Genomic DNA, 16942 nt, shown 5'->3' on the forward strand with positions numbered 1-16942 from the left:
ATTATATAATTAATAATAAATTATTATTATTTAATTAATAATAAATTATTATAATTTAATTAATAAAAATATTATTTGATTAATAAAAATATCACTTTATTATTATTGAACTGAAATTTTAAAAATATTATTTTATTATTTTAAAAATATTTTATTTTTATTTTTAAAAATAATTTAAAAAAAATAATTTTTATTTATTATTAAAATCATCGAGGGAGCAGACTCAGACTTTGGTATTGGAGGGAGGTTATGGATGTTCAACACAGAGCTACGCAAGCAAACTCCAACTCATCTTGGACTAAGATGTCTGGTATATTTATGCCTCTCCTATGTTGCATCAACTCTTCATCCAATTGACTAAACAAGAATTATCATAAAAACTGTAATAAAAAATATTAATTCTAAAAAATAATTTTTAAAAGCATAGGCCACCACTCACTAGTGCTCCCCGCATATTTTTTAAAATTATTTTTTTAAAAATAATATTTTATCATTATTTTAAAAATCTAATTATTTTCATTATAAAAAATCTAATTATTTTCATTATAAAAAATAATTTATTTTTAAATATTTTTAAATAATTTATTTTATTTTATCTTTTTTTTTGTTTTAGTTATTTCAAAAAATATTTTTAGAAAGAATTTTAAAAACTATTTTTAGAAAGAATTATTTATTAATAAATTATTAATTTTAAAAAATATAAATATAAATATAAATAAATAAATAATATATAAATATTTATTTGAAAGGGTGGCTCACTAGAAATATTTTAAAAATATAAATAAATAAATAAAATATTATTATTGTTGTTTAATACTTATTTTTATTTTTATTATTTTATTTTTATTATTTTTATTATTTTATTTTTCCTTTCTGTCTCCTTTCCCCGCATGCCATAGGCTCTTCCCTCCCTCCCCACCCGCAGCTGCCTCGGGCTTCTCCACATACGCCACCTCCCATCGCACCTCTGGCACCACACGGCGAACCCTTGCGGCTCCTGGTGCTGCCCCCTGGCCACCCGCACCACCCCTCCAGCTGCCTCGGGCTTCTCCACGCACGCCACCTCCCATCGCACCTCTGGCACCACACGGTGAACCCTTACGGCCCGTGGTGCTGCCCCTTGGCCATCTGCACCACCCATCAGCCGTTCGCGTTGCCCTCTAGCCAACCGCATTGCACTTTGGCCCCCAGCTCCCTGTCGCCTCTGGTTGCCCCCTGTTCACCCTCTTTATTCGTCAAAAAAAAAAAAAGAACATGATTATAATTGTGTGCAGAGTATTTTTGGATAGGTACTGTGAGTAGATTGGAGATGTTCTTCGTGCGTGATAAAGCAGTGCCTCTCGAGCAGTCAGCGGAGAGGAAAGAAATAAGAAAGGAATTTTGGGGAGGAGATTTAGATGGGATAGTTACTGTATTAAAAGTGAGGGTATTTTTATCTCACGAGAGATTTAAAGTTAAACATCTAATTTTAATGGACCGAGAGTGACATTTTGGGCCAACAGAACTTAAATGTTAAAGTTCGGTCAATAAATTAACAGGGCGTCAAAATCTCCTTAATTTATCTATATTGTTCTCCATGCCATTGTCCTAAATAGCAGAGATTTAAAATAGAAATACATCCATGACCTCTGACCTCCAGACTTGGGTGGTGCCAACCATCCAGCTAAGCGCCAGTTTAGATATTCTCATATGGTGCGTTCTGCAATTCTACTTTTTATTCACGGCTTCTTTATTTAGAGGATAGCATAAAAGAATGGTGGTGTCATATAGTGATGTGTTTTGGAAAGTATTAAAAAATTTGAGAAGTGTACACAATGGTGAAAAAACGTATGGTGAATTTATAAAATATTTTTCCTAATTTCTAACAAGTTAATCTCAATGATAGATAAATAAAATCAACAAATTCTCTAACCTTAGTAAAAGGGTGTTCCACTAACTGAGTTTAAGCTTCCTGAAAAATAAAAAATAACAAAAGATGAAAAGGGAAAAATGTGTTCTTAAGAAAAATACCTCAATTCACTTTCAATATGCAACATCTAATTTGGATGGCCGCAATTGAAACTTGTCTATAATGATTCTTTCAAGGGTAGGTATCAATTGCACCTTCTAAAGTGTTCGTATCCTCCTGCTTAGGAATGATAGAGCTTGTCTTGGTGCAAGAGGCGCCAGTACATAGGTTGCTACAACAACTTGAAGTTTGCTTGGATAACATTATTAGAATATGAAAAATATTATGAAATATCACTGCACCTGTCAATTGCACTAGAAATTCTTCAAGCTCACTTGGCCCGACGATTCATTATTATAAATCTCGATGTATAACATCAACTTGTGTGAGTCACACCCATATCTTAGTGCCCAATAATAGATGGAAATTTTTATGCACCTATGTGGGCATTGCCGAGCATCACTCCTAAAATCAAATAAACCAATAAAGATGTCTAAATGGGCTTGGCCCATAGGGTTAGACCGGCCCAATCCTAAAAATGATATGGACTGGACTATCATATTACAAGTCCAAATAACAATCGGACTATTTGGCCAGCCCCATCTCAGACCAAGAGATGAAGTGGGTTGGGCCAAGCTAGCCCAATTGGGTTAATGAAACCACCAACATCATGCATCAGGTCCTAACTCCTAAGTCCAGAGGTCCATCCCACGAATCCTAATCCATGATCTATTAAATCTTAATCTCTTGGTCTCTCTTGAGCTCTTGTCTCTCAATCTCGTCTCACGTGCACACCCCCTCCAAGCTCCATCTAGGCTCTCAAATCCGGCCACGGCACGCGGCGATGCCCTTCCACACCCGATCTCCACCTCCCCTCCTCCCCCTCATCCTCATCCTCATCGCTGGCGCCACCTTAATCTCTTGAGGTCTCTCCCTCTCTCGATCTCTTGGTCTTGTCTCACAGCTTCGGACTCTCAGATTTGGCTGCGGCGATGTCCTCCCACGCCTGATCATTGCCTCCCCTCCCTCTCCTTCTCTCTGTCGTCGGTGCCACTTTTATCCCTTAGGGTCTCTCTCTCTCTTGAGCTCTCGGTCTCATCTCACACCCATTCAAAGCTCCAGAGTCTCAGGTCTGGCCGTGGCGATGCCCTCTCACGCCCGATCTTTGCCTCCCCTCCTCTCTCTCCTCCTCCTCGTCGTCCGTGCCGTCACCTTTGAATTTGAATTTGTAATTTCTATACACTTAGAATAGCTTCAAATATGACCAATCATGGATGGATGACATAATTAGCAGTATATAGTTTGGCTACAATGCCAAATTATCTCATCATAAACTCCATTCCAATTAAGCTGTAGGACCTTCTATATAAAAGGAAAGATGTAGACAACTCAAATATAATCCAACTGCTGCACAAAGCAAATATATCAATGTACAGAAATAAAGCAATTATCTACATTCATTACCTATAATCATTATATATTTTTTTAAAAATTTTGATAGGCTGGCTCGGCCTAGCCCATGGCCCTTAAAGGGTTGGGCTAGGCCAGCTACATGCTGTCCCATTTTTTGGCCCAGCCTAGCCCATTAAATTTTAGGCTCTTGTAGGCTGGACTGGCTTACTTTGACAGCTCTATAAACCATCTTCCTAACTTCATTTCAAAAGTTTAATACATGTGATTCAAAAGGTCTTGAATTTGATCATTGACTTTACCCTATACTAGATAGTAAAACCCTTGCGATGCATAGGGTAACAAAAAAAAATATATATATATATTTTGTTAAAATTAAACAAAATAATAATTGAAACTAATTAATTAATCTAATATTAAAAATAATTAATAAATATTTTTTAAATAATTAATATAAATTTTTTTATTAAATTATAATAAATAATGCTAAACACTCAAAACATCACTTGTCAAATACTCAGAATATCACTTGTCAAAAGATCACCAATCTGATCTTTCTTATTAAATTATAACAAATTATGCAAAATATTCAGAATACAGCGTGTCAAAAAATCACCAATCTGAACTTTCTTTTTATATATTATATTAATTTTTTTTTAAAAGTCTTTTACCATTTTTTTTTTCTTTTTTCTTTTGATAAGCGCTGGTTACTGGATATTGGCCAAGTGCACATTCCGTGTGTATCAGTATCCTTGATAAATGACCTATTTTATGGTGCGGTTTGAGCGTACTATGTTTTTCCCCTTTTGGTGGAAGAAAGTTGATCAAAATATCAGCCCCACCTAAACTCCAACGAGTGAAAAAATTATTCACCTCAGCAAAAAAAATGAAAAAGAAAGGCTGTCCTTAAGAAATGATCATTGGTAATAATATGCTGTTGCCATGAGAGCATGTTGCTAACATGAAGGTTAAATAGTTATGCTTGGTCTTGCTGTTTCTCTCTACTCTTTGGTGAGTCTGATTCCCATCTCCTCTGGACCTTGGAGTTTCGCTGGGCAATAGAAAATAGCTAGTGCCTTAATTAATTACCAAGGAAAAACTCTATCAAAAATTTACCAGGGAAAAAAAGCTAAGGTTTGAGTAGGTCAATCATGCTTGTTGTCGTCGTGGAGGGGCCTCGATTCATTCATGAGCCGTGGATGTGAATCAAACCCAGCATGGCAGATCCATTTGAACATTCTAACAAACAGACCCCATGTGCATATGATTATGTCTCGCTTTTGCTTGGCGTTTGGATTGGTTGAAGACTTCGTCTGGAGACCAGGCAGCGGCTACTGCTGCCTCCCGCTGCGAAAGATCGGTTGTGTTCTTGCAATCAATCATACATCACCCTCTCTCTCTCTCTCTCTCTCTCTCTCTCTCTCATTTCCGAGCACTCGTTGCCAATGGCTATAAAGAGTCCCATTGCACCGTTTCAGCGGTAACCACGGTCGCCATATAACTCTTTTTTCTTTTTTAACATTGATGGGCCGTTATGTCACTTTCATTATAAGTTTCATTCGAACGGCTGCCACAGCGTTGCCAATCTAACCAAAGAATACCGTTATAAAAATATATTGTATAAACATAAGAAATATATAAATTAGATACCTGTTCCGCATGGCTTTTATTTCTTATTTTTTAGTTTTAAAATAAAATTACATAAATCATGATAAAATATATATCTTTATCTTTATTTTAAGCTAATTTTATTATTTAAAATAATAAAATAAAAATCTTTATTCTAATATTTTTAGAAATAAAAAATTTATAAAATTATCACCACCCACAATACTATCTTCACCCTATTTGTCGCTGTCTTTGCCATTGCTGTTGCCACTATCATTATTATCACTATCATTGCCACCCTTGCAACCTTTATGACATGCAACCTTTATGACAATCGACACCACGTCGCTGATTCTTGTCATATCCCAACTCGATGAAAAAGTCGGACATGCCATAGATGGCTGCAAGGTCTGCTTTCTTATTTATATATATTCATATCAATCTTAGATAGTAGTAATAAAAATAAATTTTTAATATATTTATTTAATAAAAATGATTCATAAAGATCAGTAAGGATAAATCACTATTTATTTAAAAATCAAACTAAACAAATTACATCTAAAGTCCTACGATTTTCACCATTCCGTCCCAAGCCCCGTATGCTCTTCTAGTTTTGAAAAAAAATAGCAAAAGAAAGTGAATTTTATGGGTTTAGTAAATTACTAAAACTTTTAGCTCAATTATAGAAACATGTCATATTAATTAACATAGATTTAAAATATATATTTGATCGAAATAAATTTTTCAAACATGCAAAGGTTGACCATCCACCGCCACTCTCCTAATCCCCTAACTATGGCTACGATCAACCCATGGCTAGCCCTACAAGAGATTAGATCATGACTATAACATGCTGTCTATTGATCATTTGCCAGTAATCACCCTACTGGAGGTCTGAAAGAAAAACTAATTTTGATATCATATAGATAAATATGCTTCTATCAGTATATGCCTGTGATCAGTTCTGCTTGGATAGGTTCAAAATAAAATTAGCTCCTAACTACAATATATCGTTAGCTGGCATGTGTCTGTGATTGTCCCACTGGAGGCTCCGAAGGAGGCTAGATTCTGAATTCGTATGATCACAATTGAACTAAAGAGCAGAAAAATCGACAAGTAACATTTTTTTTTGATGTAATGAAATACAATTCATGTCCAAGTATATCATGTAAATTTGATCTAATATTTTACAAATATTTTTATATAGAGTATATAAGATAGTTAATTTAAACAAAATATCATCGCAATAATTTTTCAAATCAGATCGTATGCATGATAAAATACACCAAGGATGGAGGTAACTTACTAGTTTTATCCTAAAATTTTGTGAAAGTTCACCAACCAGAAAAATTGATCGGAACCTAAGATAATTAAGTACCTTATTAGATTTCTATAAGGCATCGAATATCTTGATTGTCTCATAGTAGATTCTTTTCCAGACCATCGAATCTAGTCTAACATCCAGGGTCTCAACTAGTCCTTAAATTTAACAATTATCCAATATAGATATTTAGATGGAGTTCATGATTACTTGAATGTAAAGGATTTAGTCATGATCACATCTCCTTGCTATCAGGATCTAAATTTCCACCTGAGCGAATTAAAATCTCTAGGTTAGATCTAATTCATTAATTAAAAAAAAATAAAAAATTAGGCACATTCTTTGTCAATCAATAGGACTAGGAAGTAAAAAGAAACTCGATGTGGTTCCATCAAAGCAGGGATTTGCTCCATCAGTTATCATAGTGCCTAGTGTACAGATCAAAGAAGGGAGATTAACAAGTAAAGAGAGAGAAAAAAAAATTTATGAAAATTAAATAAATAAATAAATAATGAAGGAAATGTGAAGTAAATGAAGAGAAAGGAAGAGAAAGATAAGGAAGCGGAGAGAAGAAGGAGAGAGAGACGCTTGGTGGCTGCAACGGCGTGGCAGGCACGACCACAAGTCTCCAGTAGTAGGCGGTGATGGCAGTGATCACAACATCAGTTATGCCTAGAAAAAAATAGAGGAGAAAGAAAAAAAAAGTGGTAATGCTCCTAGCTGCCCTCTTGGCAACATTCTCAACCAAATGGATGGCACGAGGGTGGAGAGCTCACCAACGGGCAAGGGAGATGCTAAAGTTTGGCTGGACGTGGCAATTTCGGGCAAGATATATAGTGGTGATACCAAAATAGAGAAAACAGGACAAAATCGAGATTTTGAGAGAGAGAAAGGGTCCCAGGTGATGGCACTCGATCATGGAGACATGGCGACTACCAGAGTTGAGGAAGAAATGATGAGGAAGCATCAAGAGATTTCAGTGGTTAATTGATTGAAGGAGTTTAAATCAATGAATTTCAGATGAGATAATATCAGCCTAATGCCAACTATTCGTCGGCTACAATAGCCCTCAATGGCCGCTAGCCGTTTCCACTAGCCCGCATGCCCGCACAGACCACAATTGCGTGGCCTTATCCCAAGGATGGGAACTTAGGCAGAGATCAGGATCACGATCCCTTATTCCGATCATGATCTCATTCCTTCTTTTTTTTTTTTATTCGGGCCGACTTTGGCTGGCCTTACTGACTTTGATCTAGACGAGCTTAAATTAGACTGATTCCCACATACCACCACCATTACCATTGCCACTACCATAATTGTTGTGCGTTCTCCACTATGCCACTATTGTCATATCATTGCTTTGGTCATGTTGGCGATATCCTCACCATTGAAGCCATTATTGCCACCTCACAGCTACTATTTCTTCCATCACACTGATGTTATTGTTGTCGTCAATTTTATTATATTATTACCAAATATGTCATTAACATCTCCACTATCTCTATTATCTTTGTTTCAACTATCATCATCATCACCACCATCACTATATTTATTTAAAAAAATAAGTAACTATGTTAAACATATTTATTTTTAAAAAAATAAAATTAATTTTTTATTTTCAAATGAAAAAAAAAAAAAAAAAAAGATGAAAGTGATGCCAAGCAGCATCTTAACATGAGCTTTTCTTAATGTAATAAAGTACGCTGCTTGCACAATATATGCAGTATATTACTCAGTTAATTCCAACAAAAATCAGGGAGGCCATGAGTGCTAATAGCATTTTTCTTAAAAAAAAAAAAAAGAAAAGAAAGTAGATACATGCAAGGTACTGGATCCAACATCAGCACAGGGCCAAAATAGGTCAGAAATCCCACTGTATTTTGATATGAAATCAAGCCTATGGCGATTGCAATGATGGAGTATTAATTTTGCTTGCGCTAAATCAGTAGGTAGAATAACTCATTCTCATCATTTAGAATTTTCTGCGCATGCCCTTTTCTCATCATGCTATTACCTATGCCATACAATGTTTTTGTTTTTTAGACCCTATCCTCTACACAACTTGATAATATTTGAATCGTAGAGGTTGAGTGAAATTGAGGAGGTGGACAAACCTTTTTTTTTGGCTTAGTTTAGAAGCAAGATCAAAAGAAAGTGGCTGACATTGGGGTGAATGTGGCATAAATCCAACCTACTTGTATACAACACTCAAATAACTTTATCAATTAAACTAGTTCCTTATCAATTATGCAAGTTTGACCTAGTTGCAACAATCTCTTTCTCACACTTTTTTGCACATAATTTTGTAGGCCTGTAATCCCTTCTGGCATTTCCACTCTCTACACCCTATATATGCTAAATCTTTAATGTAATATAAACAGCAAATTATTCTTCCCCTCAGATGTAATTCGGTTGGTACCATTTTTTCCCAAAAATTTCAACGGAATTGGAGTATGAGCATAAAAAACATACTTTGCGTTATATCAAAATGTTAATTTTCAATATGCTCACACTGAATGCTATAGTGAACCTCAGAATCTCTCCATCTAACATATTTGTCCACTTTAATATCCAAGAAATGTTAGCATAGTTTTTACCACCTTTGATTCAATTGGTTGCCTGTGCAAACTAATTAAGCAGCTCGGTGGCTGCTCAAGCTTGATCTAATTATTGTAGAGCTTGAGTTGAGCTCAAATAATATAAATAATGTTTCAAGTCACGCTCCAACAGCAATACTTGGTTCAAAAGTTTGCGAGTTTAATTGAATATATAATTTTTTAATAATATTATATTTTTTATAATATATATTATTAATTAAATATTTTAAAATATTATATTTATTTATTTTATTTTGATTTAATTATTAATTTTATTATTATTATTATTATTATTTTTACAGTGATGATCCGGATTTGAATTCGAGCTTGATGGTGCAATTGGTATCTGAGTCAAGTCTATGTTGATCTCCGGTTTTTTTTTTTTTGGTGTGAGCAATTCTTTGTGCACCGCGCGGGTGCAGAACGCGCGCACAGGTTGTTCAAGAAGAATTTCGCTTTGTCCCAGTTTGATCTTTCCTATTTGAGATTGACAGCGAGCAGCTACCATCGAGGATTACGGTCCATCAAGCTCATTTTAAAATCAGCGGTGCCCACCCAGATCGGACGGTGGATAGCAGCCGAATCGCCGGCCAGCGCAGGTTAGCAGAGCCCGAGGGCCTCGGATATCTCGGAGTTCACCAGAACGGGGTGGTGGCAACGTGCCCTGCCGCCGACGGTTAAGGACGGTTTCTTTCCTATTTTTCTTCATCTTTTTGCTTGTTCCACGGTTGAGGAGTTTGATGCCGACCGATTGCATCATCGAAAGGGAAAGGAGGCCGAATCCCAAACCAAACCTCTCACCCTTACGCGCGTTCTTCTTCTCCTTCCCTTGGATCCGATCCCTCCGCCTCCTCGAGGCGCTTCAGACCTCGGCCTCCCCCTCCAGATCCGCCAAAAAGGGTCACCGAGTCCCGAAAGCAGAGGAGAGATATCGGGATCCGAGGGGACCCCGTCAGCGTCCGGATCCACTCCAAATTCGGACGAAATCCACTGGATTTCGATCATCTAATCTTATCCCAGATTCAAAGATCCAATCTTGTTAGGTTGCAGAAGCAACTTGGATCGATTTCTTGAAGGAAAAAAATCCAGGAATCGATTCCGATGGAATGAGACAAAACCAGGAATTCAACAGCGTGATAGAAATGAGAAGAATTCGTCAGATCCGGCTCCTCTGAGACGCGATCTGAGTGCAGGAATCGGAGGAGATCGAATCCGAATACCATCCAAGATGAGCGGCGGAGACGGTGGCAAGGAGGGGACGGTGAAGCTGGACGACGAGCAGCTGGCGGAGCTCCGGGAGATCTTCCGGTCGTTCGACCGGAACAACGACGGCAGCCTCACCCAGCTGGAGCTCGGCTCCCTTCTGCGGTCTCTGGGTCTCAAGCCCAGCCCCGATCAGCTGGAGGCTTTGATCCAGAAGGCGGACACCAATAACAATGGCCTCGTGGAGTTCTCCGAGTTCGTGGCTCTCGTCGCACCGGAGCTTCTCCAGGCCAAGTCCCCTTACACGGAGGAGCAGCTCCGGCAGCTGTTCAAGATGTTCGACCGGGACGGCAACGGCTTCATCACCGCCGCCGAGCTCGCCCACTCCATGGCAAGGCTCGGCCACGCCCTTACTGCCAGGGAGCTCACCGGCATGATCAAGGAGGCCGATACCGACGGCGACGGCCGGATCAGCTTCCAGGAGTTCTCCCAGGCCATCACCTCCGCCGCCTTCGACAATTCCTGGGCTTGATCCTTCGACTTCCTACACTTCCGGTAGGCCTCCGTTCCGTCACCTCTAGATCCCTGTTGCTCTGTTTCGCTTTTCCTCTTTACATACGCATGTAAATGGAGTTGGATGGTGTTGAATGAGAATTGGAGCGGGCGAAATCAATGAGGATGGGCATTGATGTTGAATTGTTCTTTTAATGTACATAGGGAGGCGAAAGGCAATTTTTTTACTAATTCTTTCAGATTTCCATTTGAAAAGATCGCATCTTGTGATTTGTTGCTTTAGTTTTGCAGTTTGTGAGAGTTAAAAATAATCTGAAACGAAGAGAACTATAGAAAACTGTTAGTTGGTGTGAAATATTTACAATGTGGTTGGAATTCTTTGCAGAATTTTAGAGCTTAATTGACAGGTCCAGGTCAGCGGGGGGGAAATTTAGAGTTTGTTAAACTTTTCTCCGATGAGAGCTATGGATGTTAGTGGCTGTTTGTTTCTTCTTCTTCTTCTCGTAGAATAGTTGGTAGAAATAATGTTGTAAAACTAATATCACACCTAATTAAATTCTTAAGCTCTCACATTAATGTACTCTGTTAGTGTGTGTCGTTTAGTCCAGTGGGGGCCTCTTTTTCTCAAACATTGCTGTGACCATGGGGGATTTACCTGTGATATAGCCAGAAAATTCTTTTCCTACTTCTGCCTAGCCTCTTGATATGTTGATGTTATATTGGTGGCTCATTTAGTATTGCAGCATCAATTGGTGTTCGTACCCTTAGAACTATGAAATCATTCAAATTACAGGTGGTCATGTGAGAAATTTGGTCATTTTTGTATCGTCTCCCTTCCCCTCCCCCAAAATGAATATCAAAAGTAAACTCTTTATTTTAACTCCAGACAAGTTCATTTGTTGTGAGAAAATGTAGGTCACATGTCATGTAAGTTTGAAGCATAAAATGGAGATACTTCTATTCTTTTCATATCTTTTATGGAAATGATTTTTTCTACAGATGTGCATATGATAGCACCCTTGGTTGACATCACCAAGTGACTTCTGATAGTTTTTCTGTTCCTAAATCTGAAATATGCCATTAAAAGTTACCTTCTTATATCCAGAAGGACGTCTAGCAAGCTTCTTATCTTGCAAAAGCTGCATCATTGAATGCTGCATTCCAAATTAAATGCCTTGTTGCCGGTAATATTTGCATTTCAGTGAATGTGCAATTTATTTAAAATGTCCAAGAAATTTTTGTGGATCTTTTTTTATAGAAGGTATGGCAAACACTCTGAAACCATGATCACAGTTTTGTCTCTAATTTAGATTTGTGTACTGAAGAAACTTAAGCCACATCAATCTTATACTGGTGAAGTGTTCATTGGCACAGAAGATAGAAAGATTCCATGAGGGCATGGGTAAAGAAACATTATTGAAAGCCCAAGCATCATTTAGATATGGCAGCTTCATCAGAAGAACCAATTATTTGAAGTCTCCACATGACAGATTTGTGGCTGAAGAATGCTGCATCAATGTGAGTGTGAGGGATAACAGCACTTCAAGACTTGAACCCTGACCTTGTGCTGTGCAATATTTCGAGGAATTCAGGCATATTTTTGACTAGAGGAAATAAACCATTCACATGAAATCTCCTCTGTTTGAAGTCCTGTGAGTAATTGCGACTGTGAACGCAAGGACCTGAATCCATGAGCCTCCGGCTGTGCATATTTAAAGGAGGCTTTGCTGCTGGGTTTTCAACAGTGTTTCCATGGATGACTTCTATAGTGCATAATAGTTTAGAATGCTAGATTCTACTTTTCAAATTATAACAGTAGCAGGTCAAGCATCAGGAGATGCATGAAAAATATGGACGTTGCCAACAGGTTTTTCGATTGTTTTCTTTATAGTTAACTAGTTTCTCATGTGTTTCATACAGATCTCTCCTTCCTGCTTCAGAAACATGGTTTCAGATCTTTTTCACTTCCAAATGTACATAAAACCTACCAATTACTGAAAGTGCCAAGTAGCAATCTTGGTCCAGCCAGGATATGAAAAGTGAGTAAATTTTTCATTTTCCATTTGAAAGCTGGAGAGGAAACATCAGCCAACCCACCGTTTAGTTTTGTTCAGGATGGATTTGATTAGGCTGGTGAGGGATGGGACAGATTCGAGGCTTAGTTTTCAGTGGAACTGATTCTTTTCCCTTGAATTATTATAAAATAGATCACGAAAAACCTAAGCTAAAAAGAAGCAAAAGAAAACTCTGGAGATTGTATTGCCATTTTTCTTTTTCTTTTTTTTCCTTTTTTTTTTTTTTTTTTTTTGAGGAAGTTTGTATTGCCAAGGCTGCTGCTCTATGAGACTATGATGCGTAAATCTGCTGTTGTCAAAACAAACTCCTCTCAAAAAAAAAAGACAAATCAGACACCTTACATGGTGAAGCAGGGTCCTTGTAAAGTTTGATATTTGCTGCCTTCATTTATGAACTTCTCTCGGCAACAACATAAAAGCTATAGAATTAAGAAATGGAAGCATCTTTTCTTCTTAGGCATTTTATTTTAAGTATTATATCTATTTAAATAGAAGCTAATGTCAACATTAAAAACATAGTAGTAAATTCTTAGAATCGTAATTCGGTCTCAAATCAAATGCTGAATGGTATATCATTGCCCTACTTGAAATGTCACTGGATGATAATTTCTCTAGTTGGCTTCGATTTTTCCTTTTTTTTACATTTATTATGGCACTTTGGGTGGTTGCCACCATTTAATAGACAGTGCTCCAACCATTGTCTTAAATTACTACAGAAAGTTTCAAAATATATTAATCCATGCATGATATATGATTGATCTATTATATTTACACCCAGCAAGACATGAATTTCATCTGTTAATAACACTCAAAAATTAGGATAGATATATACTCTCGTCTCTCGTTAGTAACACTTTTAATTCCATCTCCTTGCTTTCTTTTTGAGTAGCAAAAAAAAAGGTTTAAATTGTATTAATGCAAATACCCATCCAAACAAATCGCCCACTAGTACCTTTAAAAGGAACTTTCACAAATAATCTTAGAACCTACAAGAATAATAATGTAATTAGCAAAGGGATAATTATTACTAACAGCTGACACTCTGCCCTAGCATTATCAGGTATGCTTTATAGAATGAGAGGAAGTAAAGAATCAGAATTCTGGGTAGAATTCTGATTACCAGAATTCTGATTATTTACTTCTTTTTGTTTCTTTTCCTTTTTTTTTTAATACTGGAAACAAAAGGGTTCAATCTTGCCTGCTGACATGACGTGTAGGGACTGGCCCAGGGGCCTAATATTGTGTAGGTGGAGATGTGTTGTCAAGTGGACCTTACACAAAATTCTTGGCCAGGTCCCAACCCATTTGCCTGTCTGCCGGTAGGAACCCACCCCCAAGACTGTTGCTCAGCCTTCCCTTGGGCCGACATCTCAAGTAGTAGTTTGCTGGCATGCCATGACCACAACAGTTTATTCTCTTAGCTACACACGCAAATAGCTGGAGGGTGACTTTTTCGAATGTCATAAATTGGATTAAGACGCACTAAAACAAACGATATTTTCACATGAACAACACTCCCATCCTGCCTCTATTGTCTGATATTATTCAATGCTGTTCGATATTGGATGCCTTCAAAGTCTCTCACATTCTACTTGAAGCTAACCAGCCGGTGGACCGTCTTGCAAGTCTTCACTGTCATCAGTAGTTTGGCTCAACGTCTCTGCTTCCGCGGTCTATCCATCATGTTGTTCTCACTGATTTTGCTGGCACTCCATTTCTTAGGCACTAGTTTATTTTCAGCATTTTTTTTTTTTTTTTGTCATTGGGCTTTGCCCCTCTCTTGTACCCCAAAAAAAAAAAAACTAGTAGTTTGCTGATCGTTATAAGACATTTTATTTGATCAACACTGTTGTCGGGTCGGGTAATCTTTTGATGCTTCAGTTCTCAACAACGTAGCACCATGGATTGCTAGCTTGGTGGTATGTTGGTACAGGTTAAAAATAAATGCCCCCTTCATTTTGTACTAAGTTGTGAATATCTTCATGCATTTTGAATAACGCCAATGCTGGACTTGCATTTTCTGCATTGTTCAAGCTGGTCCAAGGTCCAGCCAATGGACTGATTCCAATTACGTCTCCCGGCAATTGCATATCATAATGTCTCAGCTACACCTCTAGATGCTGTTTTGATGCACATATTGTAACGATTGCATTTGCATGCTTAAAAGGATTCATGTGAGTTTCTACTTGTAAATTTGTTGGATTTTGCATCTATGGAACATATAAGATTTATACTACATAAATTTAAAATATAGAAAGGTACTCGTAACTCTACAAAATGCAGGAAAATATCTCTTTTTAACCCTAAAGAAGGCCTGCAGCTTTACATGGCCCCAGTATTTACGTAGAAACGAGAACTCGCTCCATGACGTAAGAATGAAAATGAATGGGATAATAACTATTTGAATTTATTTTTATATTTAAATCTATTTACATATAGATAAAAATTAGAGTATTCAACTAATATTTATATCCAAATTCATATTGCTAAAGAAAAATGGATATGGATAGACGACTATCCGATTCGCATCCAAATATCTGATTCTACTTACAATTCTATTTAATTTTATAAAATATATATTTTAAGAAAAATATACTATCATATTAACATGTTACGGATTTGATTTATCATCAATTCAATAATAGCTTTGATTTTGTGATTATGAATTTTAATTATTCAACTTATATCCTTATTTATATCCACACTTCTCATATCCGTATTTGTTTAAAACAAATATAGATATAAATTTTTTATCCGATTGTATCTGTCAGATAAAATAAATATAAATATAGATATATTGATATCCGATCTATATCTGATCCCATGTCAGTCCTAATAATATATGTGTATGGTATTTTGAGCACTTAGCCAGGGAATGAGCTTAGGCTGCAAGATCAGGTTAACATCAGCATTTGTAACTCACCATACACGAGTAAAGACCGTAGAGGTACATCGGTGTCCTCTTTTGTTAAAAATGGTGCTTGTTGATGATCAAATATATAAGGCATTAATGATAAAGTACAAGGGAAAGTATTTTTTTTTTCTCTTTTTTGAGCAGAACAGTGGAAAGCAGCGATCAACCACAATATTTCGTTGATAAATGTAGAACAGCTGAAGGCAAAGTAGGAAGAAAGGAGACAGAGATGGGAAAAAGGTGAGGGAGGAGAAGAAGGGAAAGGTGGGAAGCTCAAGCTCGAGCAACCATACAATCCAAAACAGACACAGTACTGTCGAAAAAACAAAAATTACAAAGTCTTCTCAAAACAGCGTCGTGGCACACGACATGGTTAAGTAAAAAAGGCTGTGAAATAAAGATTTGGAAGCCAAAAAAAAAAAAAAAGCCAGTTTGGAACCAAAAAAAAAGTGCCAGTTTGGTAGGCGTCAACAATTATTGTTCGGCCTGCTTGGATCATCCTGATGCATGTGAACGACGAGGCCCACCTAAACAGGTTAACACTGTAATTTGATAGGTTGGTAAACCTGGCTGCGCTTGCACAGCAGTTGGTAGTTGGGACCTCCTTTCTCTTGAGGTCGTGTTCAAGACAAAAAGATCTGTAAGATTTTACATCCTACAATATAGGTCTGCTATCTAAAGATCATTGTTCTTTTGACTGTGATTCGAATAATAGGTTCAATGTACACGGGCATACAAGCAAGAACAGCTTACAGACATCACTTTTTCTCGATTTTTTCAGAAAAAAAAATAAGGAAAGATTGAGATGAAGAAAAATGTGCAACATTTAAAGATGGCAATGTTTAACTGTTTAACCTATCTAACTTATTTAAACCTGCTGTAGATTGGATTAGACTATTTGTTTAATAAAATAGTCAAGTATAGATTTAGATTTTTGATCTTTTTAAAAATTGATCAGGTTTGGATTGACAGATTTTTTATCTATTCTGCATCCAAATTAATTTGTATATAGTTTGATCTTACCCAATTGCCACCCCTCCTATTAATCTTAGTTCTATTCGTGAGGGTATTTTTTTTTTTTTTTTATACATACCCTCATAAATATTGTAATTCACGTGAATATCCTCCTAAAATTGATATTCATGTATATATCCTTTTTAAAAACTTATTTTATATATATGCCTTTTTTTTCTTTTTTTCTTGCATATATACCTACACCATCTAATGTCATTAAAAATTTAATGATTTCTAATTTAAATAACTAAAATATCCTTAATGAGTAAGCACACAATAGGAAATATTTATTCTCGCACTTACTTTTTAATTTTTTTGTGAAAATTTTGCTTAGAAAAA

The 16942-nt window shown here is 36.7% G+C and overlaps 1 protein-coding gene across 2 annotated transcripts; it reads left to right on the forward strand.

Moving 5' to 3' along the window:
• The first annotated feature begins 9413 nt into the window (after positions 1–9413).
• LOC105053828 (probable calcium-binding protein CML18) lies at positions 9414–12789 on the forward strand. 2 transcript variants are annotated; one of them, XM_073246084.1, is made up of 2 exons: positions 9414–10642; positions 11975–12789. In XM_073246084.1, exon 1 carries the CDS (start codon positions 10113–10115, stop codon positions 10617–10619), a length of 507 nt encoding a protein of 168 aa, XP_073102185.1. In that variant the 5' UTR covers positions 9414–10112; the 3' UTR covers positions 10620–10642; positions 11975–12789. The 2 variants fall into 2 exon arrangements, with proteins under 2 accessions (XP_073102185.1, XP_010933432.1); XM_010935130.4 differs by lacking the exon at positions 11975–12789 and adding an exon at positions 11706–11909.
• Positions 12790–16942: the final 4153 nt, after the last annotated feature.

Source organism: Elaeis guineensis, chromosome 11 (genome assembly GCF_000442705.2).
Source record: "Elaeis guineensis isolate ETL-2024a chromosome 11, EG11, whole genome shotgun sequence".
NCBI classification, from domain to species: Eukaryota; Viridiplantae; Streptophyta; class Magnoliopsida; order Arecales; family Arecaceae; genus Elaeis; species Elaeis guineensis.

Coding starts and splice junctions, on each gene's coding strand:
- LOC105053828 (XM_073246084.1), top strand. CDS start 10,113: ATGAGCGGCGGAGACGGTGGCAAGGAGGGGACGGTGAAGCTGGACGAC.